Source organism: Sylvia atricapilla, chromosome 14 (genome assembly GCF_009819655.1).
Source record: "Sylvia atricapilla isolate bSylAtr1 chromosome 14, bSylAtr1.pri, whole genome shotgun sequence".
NCBI lineage: Eukaryota > Metazoa > Chordata > Aves > Passeriformes > Sylviidae > Sylvia > Sylvia atricapilla.
Window position 1 is genome coordinate 15,341,464 of NC_089153.1, and position 19,654 is coordinate 15,361,117.

Genomic DNA, 19,654 nt, shown 5'->3' on the forward strand with positions numbered 1-19,654 from the left:
CCTGACAGCCTCGTGCAGGGGGTACGGCTCAGACCACAACGCGTTTTATTTACATTGTACACCTCGAGAGAAGACGCTTAAATAAATCTGCAAAGAACCGAGCATCTCTGAGAGAATAAGTTACTGGCCACCGCTGGGCCACCACAGCTCCCACAAACGCCACAGGTGGCAGGGAGGGGGTTCCCAGGGTGACAGTCCATGATTCCCAGCACTGCACGGCAGCCCTGTGCCGCAGTGTGCCAGGAGAGCAGTCTGTGGGCTGTGCTGTGGACAGGCCCCAACAGCTAAAACACAGCAGGTGAAAAACCGGAGGAGTCCGACGCGCGCCAGCTGCCCGTCCGGCAGCAGCAATTCCCTTTTGGCACAGGGGCTCAGTGGTGGCAGCAGCTGTAGAAGTAGGGACTGTTCCTCTGGCCCAGGTTGACACCCTTGTCCTCTGGAAGAGAGCAGGAGTGGCAGGCTGCTGGCACGTCCACGCCACCAAAGCTGCTGGTCCCAGCTGTGGGCCCCGGAAGGTCCCGTGGGGAGGGTTTGGTGTCCCGTGGAGAAGTGGTGAGGTTCGGAGTCGTGGCACAGCCCAGGGCAGGAGGCACAGCCAGGCTGAGCATGCCTGGGCAGGCCTGGTGCAGAGCTGAGCCAGTCCTGCAGCCCAGCAAGGCTCCTGGCTCCCAGCTGCCAAAGGCCACCATAACCCAGCTGTGTGGATGTGCTGAGCCTGGCCTGAGCAGGCATGAGGATGCTGTGATGGAACCCAAACTCCACGAGACAATCCCTGGCACAGAGCCACAGCAGCCCCAAGGGAAGCCCTGCCAGATCCTCAGAGCTCATGCTCTGCACACTTCCTTTGAGGCACAGGAAAGGGTGCCTGGGGAGGGACAGGCCCTGCCTACTCACCTGTCATCACCTGGAAGGCGGAGAAGTTGACATAGTCCTCAGCCACCTTTTGGAACAGTTCATCTGGGGGAGAGGAGGCATGGCAGGTGTGGGTGCCCCCCTGCCAGGCAGAGCCCCCAGCCCTGCTCAGCCAGGACACAGCCCCAGCAAGGAGCTACTCACCCACGCTCTGGCCCGTTTTACTGGAGGTCTCAAAGAGGTCTGCCTTGATCTCTGAAATGAGGGCCCAGGGTGGCACTTGCTGCAGGTGCTCCACGGGCTTGTCTGCCCCCAGAGTCACCCCTTGGGCACAGCTGCTGACATCGGGCTGGCAGGGACCCAGGGCAGGGCTCCTGGCCCCTTGGCCCAGCTGGCGATGTGCCTGCCCATGTCAGGACATGCCGTGCCTAGGGAGGGCCCTGGCAGAGCCAGTGACCCTGGTGCCATTAGACCTGCTGCGGGCCCACGGCAAGGGCAGAGCTCCTCGTGTGGATGCAGCAGCTCAATCCTCCCTCACTCCCCACCCACTCAATGCTCGTGAGCCCGGGAAGAGCCAGCACCAGCCGTACCGTCAGCGTAGTCCTGCACATCGTGGAAGTCAACGCCCCGCTTCCTCCTGTCCTCCTCCAGCAGGTCGCTCTTGGTGCCACACAGGTAGATCCGGCAGCCCTGTGGCAGGAAAAGGGTTGGGAGAGGGCTGTGCCCATGTCCCCACCACCAGCACCCCTTGTCCTGTAGGGAGGCTTCACAGTCCCCTGGCCCCTGGTACCTCCTCACAGTTCTGCAGCTCGTTCACCCAGAACTTGGCTCGCTGGAAACTGCCACTGTCGGTGAGATCTGGGGAGAGGAATCAGGGTCTGCTGACACTGCTCCTCAGTGCCCGACCCACTGGTGTCACCACCACCCCGGCCCGGGACCTTTGCAGCCGCCGGCTCCTTCCCCTTCCCATTCTCCGTACCCTTACCATAGCAGACGACGGCAGCCCGGGCTCCCCGGTAGTAGATGCGGCTCATGGCCTCATAGCGCTCCGAGCCCGCCGTGTCCTGGGGGCGACAGGGAAGCGCTCAGCAGGTGACAGTGGTCGGAGGGTCACTGGGGTCCCTCGGCTGGGGGTGGCCAGGGGTGTCAGCGGCGCGCTGGCACAGCCCTCGCCCCTGCACTTACCCAGATGCCCAGGGTCACTGTCTGGTCCCCCACGGTCATCACCTTGGCCACAAAAGCGGCTCCGATCGTCTGGAAGTGAAGCGAGAGGAGCGGTGGGAACCAGCCCCGGGATGCGGGGGCATCTGGCCTGCGACCGCGGTGGAAACCGGCGCAGGGACAGGGGGGAATTCACCCCGGGGCGTGCGGAAGGAGGGTGAGGAACGAGGGGAATGACCCGCGGGCGCAGGAGGGATGCGGTGGGTCCCAGCCCGGACTCGGAGGGGACAACACGAGGGGGACGCCGTCCCAGAGACGTGGGTGGCAGCATCCCGGGGACACGGCGCGGAAACGGGGTGACCACGGGCAGGACGCGGCGGTGACAGGAGAGGGGCTCATCCCGGGGAGGCGAGGGAGACACGGGGGCCCCATCCCGGGGCCGCGGGGCCGCGAGGTGCCGGTGTGTCACTCACGTTCTGGTAGGGCCCGGCGCGGAAGCGGCCGTGGGCGCAGCGCTCCACGAGGCTGCTCTTGCCCACCCCCTCCTGCCCCAGCAGCACCACCTTGGCGTCCACCCGCCTCCCGCTCATCCTCGCGCCGCCGCCGCCGCGGGGCGGGGCCGCACCGGGCGGGGCGGGGCCGGAAGCGGGCGGGGCGGGACCGGAAGCTGGTGGGGTGTGCCGGAAGTGCGCAGTGCGGAGCGGAAGCGCGCGGCGGGGCGGGGCGCGCGGGCCGCATGGCGGCCGCCCAGCAGGCGCTAGCCTGAGCGGCGGCCCCATGGGGAAATACTGCGCCAGCCTGGGCGTCCTCAAGGGGCCCTGGGACCAGGTGTTCGCCGCCTTCTGGCAGCGCTACCCCAACCCCTACAGGTGCGCCGGGGGCTGCCCCGACCCCCCGCCCCCTTCCGCCGCCCCGGTCCCACCTGGGATTGGTGCCACCCCCCGTCCTCAGCCCAGCCCTTTCCCCGGGGGTCCCGCGGGCTCCAGCCTTCGGGGATGGGTGTTCCCGCACCGCCGGTGCCCAGCGGGCAGTTGGTTCCTCCCCTGCCTTAATCCTTCAATTCCTGACGATCCCCAGCCTCGGGGAAAGAGTTGGCGAGGAGCAGGGCTTGATGTTTTCTTCCCCATTATAGCAAACATGTCCTGACCGAAGATATCGTGCACCGAGAGGTGACGCCGGACCACAAGCTGCTCTCTCGGCGGCTCCTGACCAAGACCAACCGGATGCCGCGCTGGGCAGAGCGCTTTTTCCCAGCCAATGTCGCCCACTCCGTCTACATCCTGGAGGACTCTATCGTGGACCCCAAGAACCGAACCATGACCACGTTCACCTGGAACATCAACCACGCTCGTCTCATGGTAGGTGCTGCTGCTGGGCGGGGGTGTGAGGAGTGGAGGGGACCAGCAGTGCCCACGGCCGGGCTGTGCCTCGTGCAGGTGGTGGAGGAGCGCTGCGTGTACCGGGTGAACCCCGAGAACAGCAACTGGACCGAGGTCAAGCGGGAAGCCTGGGTATCTTCCAGCCTGTTTGGCGTCTCGCGGGCCATCCAGGTGAGCCCAAGCAGTAAAGCCACTGCTCATCCCTGCTCTACCCTTTCCTTGTCCTGGTTTTTACGCTTTCCCTTTGTTCACCCCCACCCCTCCTTATGACCTTTTGAGGCACCCAGAATCATCACTGTGAAAGTAACTGTGACTTTTCAAGCTGGGGCAAAGCCTCAGGAGCTGTGTGTGACAGGGCTCACACCTTCACGGACTTTTCCCTTACAGGAGTTTGGTCTGGCCAGGTTCAAAAGCAACGTGACCAAGAGCACTAAGGGATTTGAATACGTGCTAGCAAGAATGCAAGGTGGGCACCAAGGGCAGGCTGGGGCTGACCGGGAAGGGTCTCTTGGAGTTAAAGGTCACACTGGGAATACTCCAGTCCACGGGCAGGTTGTGGCTTGAACTAATGACTGTGAAATCCTCACCCCTTGCCTTTGCCCTGTGTCTTGGCACAGCCTGCTCTTCCTGAGTGGAGCAGGCCAGCAGTGATTGCAGGGCCGGGCAAGGGTGGAGTGCAGGCAGGAGGGGATGGAACATGGCAACAGTCACGTGGCTGTGGTTCCCCTTTTGTGACGTGCCCTGACGTGCTGGGGTCAGGAACACCGGGCTCATCTTCCTCCCTGTGTGGGGAAGTGCCTCAGCGGCAGGGCTGGTCTAGCCAGCACTCCTGTGGGGTTAATAGCTTCCATGTTGTAGGAGAAGCTCCATCCAAAACACTGGTGGAGACAGCCAAGGAAGCGACCGAGAAAGCCAAGGAAACAGCTCTGGCTGCTACAGAGAAAGCCAAGGACCTGGCGAGCAAGGCAGCCACCAAGAAGAAGCAGTACGTGTGAGGGGCCAGCTGCACCAGGACAGATAGGAGACTCCTTAGATTTTATATTTTTAAAGAAACTGTACAAGTCTGACAATCAGCTGCTGTTTGACCCTTTCTGAGATGTAATTATCATTAAAGAATCTACTCCCACCTCTGATTTGGCTGAGGCTGGCCTGGCTAGAGCAGAGCCCAGCACTGCTCTCCACTCTGGGGGTCCAGCCCTGTGTAGGGAAGACACAGGCCAGGGTTCCACCAAGTGCCTTTACTATAAAGTGTCGGGTCTGTACAAGAGAGCAGGGTCACTGCTGGGAGCATGAAGACAGGTTGCTTAATGCACTTGTTTCCCCTTCTTGGCGCTCCAGGGGCAGGAGAGCCTTCCTGTAGTCGTGTCTGCAGTGGGCAGCACTGCCCCATACCCACACCAGACAGCCCCTCAGACTGCCCAGGGGTGCACAGGGAGAGGCAGGAGGGTGTCCTCACTGACGGCTGGCCTTCTTCCAGCACCTCTTCCAGTGCCTTGTGGTGCACAGCAGGTACCACAGTGCAGTGCCAGCCCCATGCACCCAGCACCACAGCCAGTGCCACCCAGCTGTGGGGGTAAAGCCGGACTCGTGCCCCCACCTGTGGCCCCTTACCCTGGCAGCTGTGATGAGGCTGGCCGAGGCTGGGTTTCCAGCAGGAAGGAGGCAAGCAGGCAGTGCAGGGAAGGCAGCGGGCACCGTCAGGATTCGGGGCTGTGGGGGCTGGAGTAGCTGTGGTCCCTCCCGGTGCCAAAGCTGGGCAGCAGGTCCCCGCTGAACACCACACCATCCACCTCTACCTCAGCATCCTCTGGGCACAGGGGGAAGGCCAGGTGAGGCCCTTGGCTGCTTTTTCTCCCTCCCCACTCAACGTTCTTTCCCCTTTCTTACCTTCCTCGGAGGGCTCTGACAGCTGGGACGAGTCCAGGCTGTCGGCCCGTGCCCGTTCCCCATCACTGGGCAAGAGCAGCAATTCCAGCCGCCGCTGCAGGCTCCGCTGCCGGTCCCGCAGTCGGTCCTTGGCCCTTCGTGCCCTCAGTTCCTGCTCCTGCAGCCTCTGTGGGGACCCGGTGAGCCATGAACGGGGGCTGAGCTGGGCGGCCCTGTTGCCCGACAAGACCTCCCGAGCGATGCCGGGGCTGTCACCCCCCTCACCTGGATGTGAAGCCGGGCACGGTGCAGGAGGCTCAGCGTGGTGGAACGGGACGGCCCCGCGCCCACCGGTACCTGCTGCTTCAGCCGCTCCAGGCAGCATCGGAGCTGGGCTCTCCTGCATCCGGGTGGGGGGGGAACGACACGGGGGTCAGCCGCCGAGAGGAACGGGCTCTACCACTCCCTGCCCCGCCACTCTCCCCCTACGTCCCCGTACCTGTGCTTCTCCAGCGCGTTGTGCACCGACCTGCGGAAGAGACCCCGGTCATCAGCACCGCCGCCAGCGACCGCCGCCGTCCACCCACTCACCCACCCATCCATCCACTCGCCCACCGCTCACCGGACGCTGCCCACGGCCCGGCGCGACGGCGCAGGACAGAGCGCGGCGTAGCCGTGCTCGGCCTCGGCCAGGCCGAGCGGGTGCCGGTGCTCGCGGTGCTCCAGGAACTCGGCCGCCTGGAGCAGCACCTGGATGCTGCTGGCCGCGGGCTCCATGGCGGGAGGCGGGGGGCGCCGCGAGCCGCGCGCTCATTGGCTGTGGGGCGCCCCGCGCCGCTGACGTCACCTCGGCGGGCAAACAAATTCAGGCGGGAAAGCGCGTGCTTCAAATTTGAATCGGCGGGAGGGGACGGCGCGGGCCACGCCCCCCGGCAGCAGGACACGCCTCCTGTGCCGGGCCACGCCCCTGCCGGTGTTTAATGACTTATCGCCCCAAGGTCACGCCCCCCTAAGGCCACGCCCCCGGGAAAGGTGCGCAAGTCCCCGTGTCCACCCCCGTGTGCGCGCCCGGTGACGCGCGGATCGCCCGTGTCCGTCCATGCGAGCCGGGCGGGAGCGCGCACGCCCTGCTGTCCCCAGCCCCGCAGCCCACGCCCCACCGAGTCCACGGGTGTCTCCAGACTGGCCGCGCCCACCGGCCCAGCGCCACACGGCCCAGACAGACGGGTTTATCGCTTTATTAAAATCCATCGGGTGGAGGCGATAGGGAGGGAAGGGGAGCGCCGGGCCCCAGCTCCCGGGCACGGCACGGCACGGCACGGGCGGCCCCGGGGCACCCGCTGTCATGTGAGGGCTGTTTGCACCTTCTCAGGGCAGGCCCCGGGGGGAGACTCTGCCCCGGGCCCAACAGCAGCCAAAGTTCACCTGAAAAAAAACCACCACGAAGCACATTTCCAGCCGGGGGGCAGGTGCACGGCAGCAGCAGGCAGCTCACTGAAAGTAGAGCAGGCCACGGTGCACCAGGAGAGGCGGTCCTGCGCCCACTATCACTCCGTATGGGCTGCCACCGTGTGTGGGGTCCTGCCCCTGCGCATCGGGGAGAAGCCTAACACCATCTGGGGGGGTCCTGCCGCCATGCCCACCAAATTCTGATGAGAGTCAGAGGGCCGAGGTGCTGCCCGGCAGCCTCGGAGTGGCCCTGGGCACCCAGTTGTGCGGCCTCCGACGATGCAGATCTGGCAGAGGGGCTCTCACTGGCTCCGGGCACAGCGGGATGCGGGCGGGAGGTGTGTGGTGTAGCAGTGGGTGCAGACACGTACTGGTTTGTTCTGGCCATAGCGGGGCAGCACTGCAGTATTCGGTGAGCAGCGGGCACAGAAGATCTACGGGGAGGTCAGAGAGGGGTTGAGCAGAGGTGGATCCCTCCAGGAACCCCATGTGCTCCATCCCAGCCCTGTCCTACCTTCCCACAGCTGCGGCAGTGGTGCCGGCGGCGTAGCAGGGTGAAGGGCGAGCGGCAAGCAGAGCACTGGCTGCATGTGCTGTCCGGCACCCACTCGGGCAGGTGGCGGGCACCTGCTGGGCAAAACACATTGGTAAAAGCCCCTCAGCCTGGCTCCCCTCACAGCCAGAGACCCTAAGGCAGGATGGGGCAGGATCAGCCCCAGCCTCACACCCTGCCCCAGAGCCATGGGCAGCCCCTTACCCGCCCTCCGGAGCCTGGCAGCCTCTGCAGGGCTGGAGCACAGTGGGCAGTCAGCCACGCGAGGAGCATCTGTCACGCAGGAGTCACCATCCTTCTCTTCTGTGGGGGCAAGGGTTGTGGTCCAGTCAAGCTGGAGCTGGGCATGCACTATGGCCACGTTTTTCCCAAGCCTTGGGCTGTGGCCATGTCTCACCAGGGATGGGCAATGGGCAGGGCAGAGAGGAGCAGTCCCACATGTCCCTGGGGATTACTCACTGCTGTCACTCTGCTCCTCCGAGGGCTCCGCCTGTGAGCACACGATCTTGAAGACCGTTTTCAAGATGCTTCTCATGTCACTGGCAAAGTTGGTCTGGAGCTGATCAGCCACCCCTGCACCAGGAGGGTGGGGGATCAGGAGGGTGCTGGGGCGATCAGGGTGCTGGGGGCTTGGCTTGGGGGGTCACTCACCCGAGATGCAGACGAAGAGGGTGTGCAGCATGTCCTTGGTGCTGCAGTAGCGGGAGCGCAGATCTGAGCAGCGGGTACCTGGGGTGGCATCAACCCCCATCCCTGGGCCGCTCCCAGGGGGCTGGGGGCTGCGCAGGGGGGAGGTGAGCATTACACCAGGGGTGGTATGAGATATCCCTGTCCCAGTGGACAGGGATTTGCCACCCTGGCCCTGTTCCCTGCCCACTGCACACTCCTGCTGCCAATTGGTGCCCAGGTCATCCACTGCACTGGGGGGTCCCAGTTGTGTCGTGCAGGTGGGAGGTGGCTGGGTGGCATTAGGGACCTCCACATGACTGAAGGGAGCAGGGGGGTCCACACTGGGCACAGCTGCCCCCCAAGCTGGGACGGCATCTGGACTGCAGGAATCCTCCTGTTCAGATGTGCATAGGCTCCTCTCCAGCAGGTAGAGCTCCTCTGCTGACAGCACCCGCAACAGGTCCCTGTGGTGAGGGATCAGCATCAGCCCCATGTCATGGCTCCACTGCTGCCCCATAGTCCCACCCATCACCCCCCACTGCACACCTGATCTTCTTCAGGAGGTTGTAGAAGGGGCTGAAGACCCGGGACATCTCCTCAGGGCTCCGCTCCAGGCTGAGGGGACCCTCAGGGTAGATGAGGAGACCGCTGTGAGGGACAGAGCCCAACTCATGTCAGGGGTTGCCTGGGACCCAAACTCCCCATGGGGAGAAGGGACTGGTACAGGGCAGGGAACATACCCCCTTCTCCAGGGGCCGCACCCACCTGATAATGGCCAGGCGAGGGATGGTGAACATCAGCAGTGGTTCATAGCCATCAATCATCTCCTGGGTCAGGTAGCCCAGGTGCAGGGCTCTGGGGACACACAGACACCCTTACAGTGGATCTGAGCCTGGGGATGGTGCCCACCCTTGACACAACAGTGACCCTTCACTCACCTCTCCACTGTCTCACAGAAGAGCACGATGATCTCCTGCTGCCTGTAGATCTCATCAGGAGACTTTACTGCCACCAGCGAGGACACATAGCTGGAGAGACGGGGAGACTGTGATGCCCCTACTGCCCTGGCACAGCCCACCATGATCCCAGCACCCTAACCCTGCCCCTTACCTCAGCTCAAACTCTGCAAATAGCCGGTCAAATTGGATGAGCACAGCCCGGACAGGCTCTGGGTAAGAGCTGGGTTGGCTCAGGCTTTGCTCCCGCAGCACTCTCCGGACCAGCTCCAGGCTGCACAGCAGATTCCTGGCCTGGGGCCGCAGCTGTGCCCCATCTGACTCCTCCATCTCCAGGAAGGTCCCAGCCAGGAGACACTGTTGGGATAGGGACTGTCAGCAGCCAGCACCCAAGGCAATGCCTAACCCCAGGGTCAGGTCACGGTGGAGTGTCCATCACCCCAGGCTTACCTCAGCAGCAAACAGCATGTGGTTCCCCAAATTGTCCACCATGAGCTCCTCAGGGAACTTGACCAGGTAGTCACGGCTGTGCCGCTGCGTGGGGATGCACTCCTCCATGATCCGCTCCAGGACGGCCAGCAGGCGAGCCTGGGGAAGGAAGGCAGGGGTGTCACGCGCAGCTTCCCGGAGGGGACCGAGTCACACCGGGATCCGGGCTGTCCCCGTACCTGGCTGAGGTGGAGCTGGTTGAGGAGCACCAGGTACTGCTGCGGATCCAGTTCGGCATCCAGCCCGTTGATCTCGGCCACCACCCGTGTCACCCTCTCGTCGGCAAAGAAGAACTGGGAGAGCAGGCGTGGGTCGGAGCGCTGCGGGAAGAGCAGAGGGTGATGGTGGGGGCACCTCGCATCTCCATGCGCTGCTTCAGCGGGATCCCAAACCTCCCGTTCCCACAGTCGCGGAGGGATCGTACCCCATGGATCCACAAACACCTATTCGGGCAGGTACGTGGGACCTCCCACGGCAGCTCTGACTTCTCCCGGGGAGCGCCGCCCTCCCCACCCACCCGTGCCTCAGTTTCCCTGGGGGCAGAGCAGGATGAACAAGCTCAGCCGCATCCCGGCAGCTTTGGCACCGATCCGTGCGTGGCTGTAAACACCGGGAAAGGTTCTCCGGAGTCCCCCCGCTTCCTCCTCCCGCTCCACCACGAGGGACCCCCGCTGCCCCCCTTGCGCCCGGGATCGCCGGAGTCTCTGGATCGCCCCGACGGGGATCCTCCGGGGGTTCCGCCGGTCCCGGGCGCACGGAGGGCGGTCCCGGTGCGATCCCCCCGGTCTCACCTTGGGTCGGCGGAGCCATCGGCGGAGGGCAGCGGGCAGCATGGCGCGTCCCGCAGCTCTGCCGCCGCCCGGCTCCCCGCGCCCGCCGCTCCCCGACGGGGCGGGTCGGCACCGGGCACCGCCCGGAGGGCGGATCGGAGCGGTGTCCGCCCAGTCCCGGCACCGGGACGACCCGTCCGCTCCTCGACGGACCGGTTCTCTCTCATGGGAAGAGTGAGGGTGCGCCTGCCGTGGGGCGGGATGGCTTTCAGCGCCGGCTTTCTTTCCCGGTCTAAGTTCCTGTCTCAAATTCCCGACTGCATCCCCGGCTATCCTCTCCCGGTTCCTCTCTCCTCGCAGCCCAACCTTGCGGGGACAGGGACACCTCAGAGCTTCCCGCAGCCTCCCGAGAATTCTCGGAGTGCTGGGGAACACCAGGAGAAGCACCCACCGGCATCTTTACTGTGCAGGGCATGGGGTGCGGAGCAGAGTAGTGGGAAGGGAGTAAAGTGGCCCCTCGGTGTGACAAAGAGGAACCCAAGTGGCTAAGAAGAGGTCCCGGAGAGGTACTCGGGATATTGGGCACAGCAAACTGCCCGGGCTGTGCCAAAGGACGTGTTTGCTCCAGACCTGGCACTGCTGGCCACAGGATGTGGGTGCCGATAATTCAGGTGGCTGAACGCCTAATGGGGTGGATTCATGGGTAAAAAATCCGTGGAGGATTGTTGAACAAACACGGCGGCGGTATGTCCTCGGGTGCAGAAAGTCGTGAGTCATGGCAGTGCCCGGGCTGTGCCAGACGGGTGCAGGTGTGGGACTGGCCCCGGTGTTGGGGCTCTCTGTGTATCCCACAGACTCTCTGTGTATCCCACATGACTCTGTTATCAGCCATGTCCTTGTTCCCGTGGATGGGGATCTCTGTACACACAGACTGGAGATTGTCCCACAGATCTGAGCACCACAATAAAAAGACATAAAGCAATTAGAGAATGTCCAAAGGAGGCTGCAAGGAATCTAGAGGGAGGTCACATGAAAAGCTGCTGAAGTTCCTTGGTCTGTTCAGTCTGGAACAGACTGAGGAGAGACCTCATTATGGGCTGCAGCTTCCCCAGGAGGGGCAGCCGAGGGCGGGTCCAATCTCTGTTCTCTGTGGTAGTAACAGGACCCGAGGGAATGGCTGGAGCTGTGTCAGGGGAAGGTTAGGTTGGATATTAGGAAAAGGTTCTTTGCCCAGAGGGTGGTTGGGCACTGAACAAACTCCCCAGGGAAGTGGTCATGGCCCTAAGCCTGTCAGAGCTCCAGGAGCATTTGGACAATGCTGTCAGGCACTGGGTGAGATTCTTGGGATTGTCCTGTGCAGGGCCAGGAATCACAGAATAGTTTGGAAGTGACCTTAATGATCATCTCGTTCCATCCCTCTGCCATGCACAGGAACACCTTCTACTAGACCAGGTCGCTCCAAACCCCATCCAACGTGGCCTTGAACACCTCCAGGGATAGGACAACCACAGCTTCTCTGGGCAACCTGTGCCAGGGCCTCCCCACCCTCAAAGGAAAGACTTTTTTCCAAATATCTGATCTAATCCAGCTCTCTTTCAGTTCGAACCCAAGCAGTTGTACTCTGATGATCCAGCTGGGGATACGATCGCCATGCGCCCCCGATCACGATTGAGGCACCGGCGCCTTTAGGACCCGCGGGAGCCTCGGGGGGCGGGAGTGGGCGGATTCGAACTCGCGGCAGCGGCGCCACTCCCCCTGCCCGCCAGGGGGCGCAGCGCTGCCCTCTCGCAAGATGGCGGCGGCGGCTTCACCTCCCCGAGCGTTTCCCCCCTCCCTCCCTCCCTCCTTCCCGCGGGCAGGGGCCGGACGGGCCGCGCCGCCATATTGGCTGTTGTCCTGGCTGCGGCGGGCTCGCCATGACTCGCCGGCGGAACAAGGCGGCAACGGCGGCGACGGCGGCGGCAGCGGCGGCAGGTGGCTCCGGGCCTCGCCGTGACAGGGTGGCGGCTCCCGACGTCGGGCCTCCCCCGCCGCCACCACCACCGGAACCGCCCGCCCCGCCTGAGGTGGCGGCTGCGGCGGGCAGCGGCGGGGAGTCGGGCAGAGGCAGCGCGCAGGTACCGCGGTAGCGCTGCGGCGGGCACGGGGCTGGCTCCGAGGGGGGTGCAGCCTGGGCGGGGACGGGGCCCTGCCCCTTACACCCCATCCCCCCTGCGCGCCCTGCCCCATCCCCGCCCCGACCCCCGAGTCGGAGCATCCCTGCGGATGGGGCTCGGAGCGTTCCCACAGCGCCCCGCGGGAGGGCCCAGCCCTGCCACAGCCCTGCCACAGCCCTGCCACTGAGCGGTGGCAGGTGGCTCCAGCATCCTCATTCAGCGCGCTTCTCCCGGCTGGACACACCTGGCTGCTGCCACCACCTGCTCCGGGCTGTGGGCAAGGGAGGCGGGAGTGGGCGCCGGGTGTGGATGTGCTGGGTGGATTGGGGACAGCCGTGGTGTCACCAGCCGTGGTGTCACTCGCCGTGGTGGCTGTGTCAGCTGGGACACGGGGTGGCCTGTTTGCTCCCCCCTCGCCGTGGGTGGGCATGGGGGGCTGTGCTCCCACTCTGCTCTCCTTGGCCTCTGACCTTTGCTTCACCTTGAGCCTGCAGACGCCATCTGTTTGGCAGCAGCAGTTCAATGCACGGCTCATTGTGGCAGGGCCCCGCTGCGCCGGCAGACAATGGGGGCCCCCTCACCCGCGCCACGCCGGGCTCGTCACGGCTGTCAGGGCTCCAACGAGCCCAAGGGATGCAGCCCAGCTCCTGCAGGGAAGCCCCAGCCTGGCGGTGCCTGTGCGGGGACAGCATGAAGCAGCACGGGGGGCTGCACCCCACCCTGGCGCATCGGCACCGCTGGCTGTGCAGAACAAAGAGGCGGGAGAGAGAGTTTGGGGCTCTTGGGTGACACAGTGGGGGCATCTTTGATGGGCGAGGAGGGAGAGCTGAGGCTGCCAGACCCACCTTTCATATGCCTGTGTGGGATTTCTGTGAGTCTTGCTTTGCCATGCAAGTGCCTTCAGTCTCACTGTACCAGAGGTGATGGTGGGAGTTGCTGATGGCTTCCCAGCCTTGCTTGGTGGCAAGGCTGGCTCTTTGGCATGCTGTGATTTTCCCAGAAGTTCAGACACTCCCAAGCTGACACATGGCAGGTCGGCAGCAGCTGATCAGCCTGAGGCTGCTCTGCTCCAGTGGGAGAAGGTCCAATGCTACATGTAGCCTACAAGAATTTCCTTGGTTTGGTGTCAGCGTCCTGAGGTCTCCTTCACTGCCACATCTGTGCGGGATCACACCTGGGTGACTCATAGTCTGTGTGTCCTTCCTCAGGTGCTGCCCACCACCAACCAGTCCGTGCAGACGTGCTGCCTGCTCTGTCACCGGGAGCGCAAGGACTGGGGAGGGCCGTCCCACAATGGGCTGGTTTCCCCAGGCGAGAGGCTGCCTCCAGACTTTGTGCCAACGCTCGTGCAGAACCTCCTGGGAGAAATGCCACTGTGGATCTGCCAGAGCTGCCGGAAGAGCGTGGAGGAGGAAGAGCGACGGGCAGTGCAGGAGCAGGCCCTGGCGGTACGGGGTTACAGAGCTGGGGTTAGAAAGCTGGGGCTGTAGCTGTAGGAATATGGCACTGACCACCCTGTGGCACTGACAGGGTGTGTGGGTCCCATCCTCATGCCGAGCTGAGTGTCCTGGACACCCCAGCCTTCACTTCCCTGCCCAGGACTGCCTCTGGCTCAGTAGGGACAGGCCCTGTTGGAGTAGTGTATGATGCTGTGGAGGCTCATCCAGCAGCCTGCCATGGCTTGGGGCTGACCAGGCTGACAGTGCCACTGCTTTCCTGCCAGCCTCGCTCTGCTGTGCGTTGTGCCGCGTCCCCCAGCCCCAGGGCTGCTCCCTTCATGACGCAGACAGAGGCAGCCGCTGCCAGGGCAAGTGCCTGCCTGTGCATGGGGCTCGGGTAGAGGAGCTGCCTCCTGCCTGGCTTTATTTCACTCTGCCCTGGTGTGAGTGGGACCAGCACAGGCATGTGGCCCTTGGCATGGCCCAGCCTCTGTAAGCCAGACTATGTTGGTGTAGGATGGAGGGACTGTTTGTCACTCCCAAGACAGTGACAGAAGTGGATCACGTGAGTTGAGCCCCTGCTGCAGTGGAGAGAGTATTGGTGCTGACACCCTGAGGCTGAGGGTGTCCCCTCAGCCACTTTATTCTGTGTTTCCTTTGGTAGGTCTCGTTGTCCCACACATCCTGCAAGTCCCAGTCTTGTGGGGGTGGCTCACACTCATCTTCCTCCTCCTCCTCGTCTTCTTCCTCCTCGTGCCACGGGAGCTCAGGGGACTGGGACCCCAGCTCATTTTTGTCTGCTCACAAGCTGTCGGGCCTTTGGAACTCGCAGCACACCAACGGGACCGCGCAGGGCAGCCCCCTTGGGACGCCCCAAGCTGCACTAGGTGAGTTGAAGCTGGCTATGGGGTTGAGCAGAGCTGTCTTCCCAGTTCTTGGCTTAGGTGGTTCCTTCGTGGCAAGGGTGGGCAGGCTGGGTGTCTGAATCTCAGTATCAGCAGCATATTGGGCCCCTTCGAAAAAGGCAGATGGTGCTGGGATTGAGCCCCAGCTCTGCTTTCTTTCCAGGCAACAAGTACTCCAGCCTTTCTATGTATCCGGAGTGTGCCAGCCAGGTGTCGGCCATGGCGCCAGGGCTGAAGGCCTGTCCCTACAGCCACACGGCCTCTGCCACCTCCAGCAACGCCACACCAGGCTCGCCTCTGCCTACCTCACTCGATTTCTGCAAGACGCTGCCGAAGCAGTTCAAAAGCTTGTGCCGGAGGGCCACCCCACCAGGTACGTGCCCAAGGGCAGCACTGGCCACAGCGTCCCAGCCTGCTGCTCCAGAGCCTTTGCCCTTGCCTTTTTCTCCATGGGGCAAGGCTGGATCCTGTGGGGGAGGCACACTGACCCCAAGGCCCTGTGTGAGCTGGGATGGCTTCTATCCCAAGCACTCTGATGTCTGGGACGAGAAACCCCTTGTACAAAGGTGGTGGGTGGCTTTGACCATGGCCTTGGTCCGTGCAGCACAGCCAGTGTCTGATTATGTCTTCTCCTGCCTCTCTGCAGGTGAGGCCTTCCACTCCTCAGAGCATCATCAGCACTCCGACCTCACTGCTCCTCCCAACAGTCCCACGGGCCTCCCCTCGCAGCCAGCGGCGCTGATCCCCTCCAAGCAGACACCTCCCCATCCGGGGCCCTTCAGCTCGTCCCCGCACATCCCACTGGGCACCTCCTCTCAGGCCGCGCTTTTCCCTGCTCCCAGCGCGCAGGCGGCCGCCCCCAAGCTGGTGTCCGAGTCCCCCCCGGCCAGCGCAGCCTCACACAGCCCAGGGCCCTGCAAGAGCCCTCACCTGCCCCCTGCCAACGTGCCGCTGCTGAAGATGCCGCCGCCGCTGTCGGGCTGCGCTCATCCCTGCAACGGGCATTGCAGCACTTCACTCATCCCTCCTCCTGCCTCCCACCAGCTGCCCAGCACGAACAGGTGAGTAGAGGAGCCCTGCCTGCTTCCAGCCTCTCTTTGCGGGGCTATGTGCCTTTTCTGCCATCCCTGCCTATGGATGCACTTTTCCCTGTGGAGGGACTGACTGCTCTGGCGTGGTGGTGCAGGAAGCTGCTGTCTTTCTGGGACAGTTCCACTGCTGCAGACTGAGGGTCAAGCTCTTTCTCTCCCGATGTGTGTTCCTCCTGTGGTTGTCATTTGGTTCTGTGGTGCAGAAGAGGCTGTGCTTCTCCTCCAGCTAAAAGACCCAAAGGAACACCCTGATAAACCTGCTGTTGGCCAACAGGACCTATGTCAGTGAGACCTGTCAGGCAGCTGTGGCACTGAGCAAACATCCTTGAGAAGATGAAGCCTGTGGACTTGTTCTGCTCACCTGTTCCTCCAGTCCGCTCTGGGCTGCACGTGCCCTGGAAGAGAGCACACTTGTTCCTCTCTGCTGATTAGCTCTCTCTGTAGAGAGCCAGTTGGGTCCTGAGCTGGATCTTGAGGAATGATGCTGTGGGCTGTGCCCTGGCCTCCCTGTCTCTGAGCTGGGTAGCCTGTGCCCTTGTGAGCTGGGCCTGCCTCATGTGGGGATGTCTGGCAGCTGCCCAGTCCCAGTGTTCCTCACCTGTGCTACCTACCACCCCCAGTGAGTACTGCACCCTGCCCTGCTTCCAGCCCAGGGCCTGGCTCGCTGGGGCTCTGCTGCACCAGCCTCCTGCTAGCCAGAGGCCCTGAGGGCTGGGAGCAGCAGATTGCTGCTGCTGTGGACTCCTCGGGCATCTTCCCCAGAAGAGGAGAATGCAGGGGAGAGGGTTTGTCCTGCAAAGCTTTCCTAGGAGGGTTGTTCCTACATGCATAGCATGGGGCAATTTTGAGATCCCCTGGCATCTGCTCACCTCTTGTCCTCCCCTTCTCCTCAGGGACCCCTCTTGCAAAGGGCACAAATTCCCAAACGGTACCAGCTGCCACCCGCCGCAGCCCTGCGAGGCAGACGAGGGACTCGGGGAGGATGAGGACAGCAGCTCAGAGCGCAGCTCCTGCACCTCCTCCTCCACCAACCAGAAAGACGGGAAGTTCTGCGACTGCTGCTACTGTGAGTTCTTCGGCCACAACGCGGTGAGTGAGGGGCTGGTCTGCAGCCACCCCTGGTCCTTGCTCTGCATGGGGAGGCGTCACTCAGTCCCTGTGCCCAGAGTGTGGAGGTGGGCGGGCCTGGCCATGGCTGTTTCCTGCAGGCACATACATCCCCCGCTTCCTTTCTACCCTGCTTCATCAGCCTGCTGGTCCCTTGCTCCCAACTCGCAGCTGCCTGCCCAGCCCCGGGGCTCAGAGCAGCCGGCCAAGCCCTGTGGCTTCACGGTGGAAGAGCTCAGTAGAGTTGTGCTGACTTGTCTTGCTGAGACTGCAGGGAAGGGAGTGTCTGGAAGGTCATGGGGGGCTGTTGGGGGAGCTGGGGCTGCCTGCCCCTCATGCTGGCTGGTGCCTGGCTGACAGCACTCACCTTCCACAGCCCCCGGCCGCTCCCACGAGCCGCAACTATGCTGAGATCCGAGAGAAGCTGCGTTCTCGCCTCACCAAGAGAAAAGAGGAGTTGCCACAGAAACTAGGGCACACCAGCAGCTCAGGGGAGCCTGCTGTGGACCACCGCAATGTGGACGAGCTGCTGGACTACATCAACAGCACAGAGCCCAAGCCCTTGAACAGTGCCAAGGCAGCCAAGCGGGCACGGCACAAGCAGAAGAAGAAGGTGAGGCTGGGCAGGGGCTGGGGCTGCAGGAGAGGGGCCAGGCAGGGCTGTGCTGCTGGCAGGGCTTTTTGTTCTCTTCCTTGCATCCACTTGGGTTCTCAAATTCTGTGTGACTCTCACCCAAGGTGGCAGCAGTGCCTGGCCCCATGTTAGAACCCCTCCTGCCTGTGTTCCTGCAGAGGGTGGCCCAGCCTTCCTGGGTGCTTTGGGTTGCACTGTCCAGTGTGCTCCATGCCGCATTCTGACACCATGCATCTCTGGTAGGGAGAGGCAGTGCCATGGCTCTGGTGCCTGGAGCCCAGAGCAGTGTCAGGTGTGCAGTGTCCAGCTGTTGCAGTGCCCACGGGGGACGTGACAGTTTAGGGGCTGTGGAAGATGTGGCATGGTCGTGGTGAGCAGCTGCCCTTGGATTTGCTGTCATGCAAAGATCTGTGTCCTGCACCCTTGGTTCTGTGGCCCACCCCAAATGATCCTCATGGCACCTCTGTTGCAGGAGAAGGAGAAAGCCCAGCTGGAGGCAGAGGCCCAGAAGCGGGCAGAGCGTGCCCCTGCAGCTAGCCAGGCCAGGGAGCCAGCTGAGGAGAAGCTGTTGGAGTGGCCGGAGCTGGAGCTGGAGCGAGTGAACAGCTTCCTCAGCAGCCGGCTGCAGGAGATCAAGAACACAATCAAGGACTCCATCCGGGCCAGTTTCAGCGTCTATGATCTCAACCTAGATGTCAATGACTTCCCCAAGAAGGCAGCTGTCCTGGAGCAGAAGAACCTGCTCTCCAACCTCAACGGGTCTTCTGACCTGCAGGACATAGACCTGGCGCTGGCCCCGCTCAGCCTGGGCCCTGCCAAGAGCCACACGCTGCTGCGGGGTGAACTGGGCCCCCGATGGGGCGAGGGGCCCGGGGAGCCCCCGCCAGCCCCAGCGGCCGAGAACGGCGTGGTGAAACGCCTCAGCGCCGTGCCCAGCCTGTCCCGCATGATCTGGGTGCAGTCCAAGGCTGCAGACTCTGCTGCAGATGGCAACGGGCTGAGCCCAGAACCCAAGGAGGGCCCGCAGTCCAAGGGGCCAGAGCCGCCAGAGTCACTGCCCGTGGGGAGCCGGCAACGGAAGAACAAGCGGCAGAATGGGCAGGCAAAGAAAGGGGAGGGCAGCACGCCTGTGCCCAGCGGCCAGGCCCGGCTGGAGAGCCCTGGTGTGAAGGGGCAGGTGCTGGGAACCAAGCACCCTTCCAAGGCCAGTGCCCCGGAGCCACAGCGGGCGAGCGGCTGTGCCGAGCCCGGGGAGAGCGGCAAGGGGCAGCCTTGGGGCTGCAGCAGCGCTGCCAGGGTGGAGAAGGAGAGAAACAGCGAGTGGAAAGGCCGGAGGGGAGAGGGCAAAGCGGAGCTGCCTGAGCTGGCGCCGCAGCAGCCACCTGCCCTGGCCACCCACCTTGCCCTGGGGGGCTCCCCCCAGCCCAAGGGCAAGAGCAGGAAGAGCAGAAACAAGGTGGAGAAATCCAATACCTCGATAGGTGAGTGCTGGGAGCACTGCTCTGCAACACCATCCTCGAGGTGGCCCCTTGCCCAGCTGGTAGCCCCTCCCTGCCCTGCAGCTCTGACCCTCTGCTCTGCTTTCCCAGATGATGTGTTCCTGCCCAAGGACCTGGACGGGGCAGAGATGGATGAGACTGACAGAGAAGTGGAGTATTTCAAAAGGTGAGGGCAGAACCCTGCCAGCCTGAGGTCTGCCAGTGGGGTGGAGGGATGAAGGGGCTGGGAGCTGACTGGGGCTGTCCTCTCCATGTCAGGTTCTGCCTGGACTCGGCCAAGCAGACGCGGCAGAAGGTGGCCGTGAACTGGACCAACTTCACCCTGAAGAAAACCACTTCCAGCGCAGCCCAGTGAGGTGCGGAGGGGCCACCCCCACCCACCCACGGCCGCTCGCCTCTCCTCACTGTGCCCCCCGCCTCACCTTGGTGGTGTCCCCTCCTTCGCGGGGGACCCCGGTGCTCTCCTGCCCCGCGGGGACCCCCGGGGCTCCCTCCATCCTCCTGCCCCTCCCCGCGGGGTGCTCCCGGCCGTCCCGTCCTCCTCTCCGCGGGCACGTGACTCCCCGTGCCGCGGGGAAGGACCGTGCTGGACCCAATAAAGAACTTTTTAATTTTTTATTTTATTTAAACCCCGGTGTCTGCTGCTTTCTGCCGCGCCGGCGAAACTGGGGAGCGGGAT

At 63.6% G+C, this 19,654-nt stretch overlaps 5 protein-coding genes across 5 annotated transcripts; 2 read left to right on the forward strand and 3 right to left on the reverse strand.

Moving 5' to 3' along the window:
- Positions 1-13: 13 nt before the first annotated feature.
- Positions 14-2,792, reverse strand: RAB24 (RAB24, member RAS oncogene family). Its single transcript, XM_066329320.1, has 8 exons — positions 2,487-2,792; positions 2,038-2,106; positions 1,838-1,916; positions 1,643-1,710; positions 1,443-1,542; positions 1,057-1,107; positions 895-957; positions 14-436 (listed from the first exon to the last, which is right to left on the reverse strand). The coding sequence occupies exons 1-8, from the start codon at positions 2,790-2,792 to the stop codon at positions 372-374; spliced, it is 801 nt and encodes a 266-aa protein (XP_066185417.1). The 3' UTR covers positions 14-371.
- On the forward strand, positions 2,748-4,518 carry PRELID1 (PRELI domain containing 1). Its single transcript, XM_066329321.1, has 5 exons — positions 2,748-2,882; positions 3,146-3,371; positions 3,450-3,563; positions 3,780-3,858; positions 4,251-4,518. The coding sequence occupies exons 1-5, from the start codon at positions 2,791-2,793 to the stop codon at positions 4,385-4,387; spliced, it is 648 nt and encodes a 215-aa protein (XP_066185418.1). The 5' UTR covers positions 2,748-2,790; the 3' UTR covers positions 4,388-4,518.
- Positions 4,519-4,615: 97 nt separating this feature from the next.
- MXD3 (MAX dimerization protein 3) lies at positions 4,616-6,482 on the reverse strand. Its single transcript, XM_066329322.1, has 5 exons — positions 5,881-6,482; positions 5,758-5,787; positions 5,544-5,658; positions 5,280-5,445; positions 4,616-5,199 (listed from the first exon to the last, which is right to left on the reverse strand). The coding sequence occupies exons 1-5, from the start codon at positions 6,033-6,035 to the stop codon at positions 5,090-5,092; spliced, it is 576 nt and encodes a 191-aa protein (XP_066185419.1). The 5' UTR covers positions 6,036-6,482; the 3' UTR covers positions 4,616-5,089.
- Positions 6,481-10,902, reverse strand: LOC136367575 (lateral signaling target protein 2 homolog). Its single transcript, XM_066329319.1, has 12 exons — positions 10,166-10,902; positions 9,554-9,694; positions 9,336-9,473; positions 9,040-9,242; positions 8,868-8,957; positions 8,695-8,784; positions 8,476-8,577; positions 7,912-8,393; positions 7,720-7,833; positions 7,465-7,563; positions 7,222-7,334; positions 6,481-7,141 (listed from the first exon to the last, which is right to left on the reverse strand). Exons 1-12 carry the CDS (start codon positions 10,205-10,207, stop codon positions 7,010-7,012), a joined length of 1,746 nt encoding a protein of 581 aa, XP_066185416.1. The 5' UTR covers positions 10,208-10,902; the 3' UTR covers positions 6,481-7,009.
- Positions 10,903-11,936: 1,034 nt separating this feature from the next.
- FAM193B (family with sequence similarity 193 member B) lies at positions 11,937-19,604 on the forward strand. Its single transcript, XM_066329317.1, is given in 11 exon segments — positions 11,937-11,966; positions 11,968-12,261; positions 13,509-13,748; positions 14,404-14,626; positions 14,808-15,017; positions 15,291-15,705; positions 16,629-16,824; positions 17,219-17,455; positions 17,949-18,957; positions 19,066-19,141; positions 19,234-19,604. Coding segments are annotated over 11 exon segments (3,027 nt in total). The 3' UTR covers positions 19,331-19,604.
- Positions 19,605-19,654: the final 50 nt, after the last annotated feature.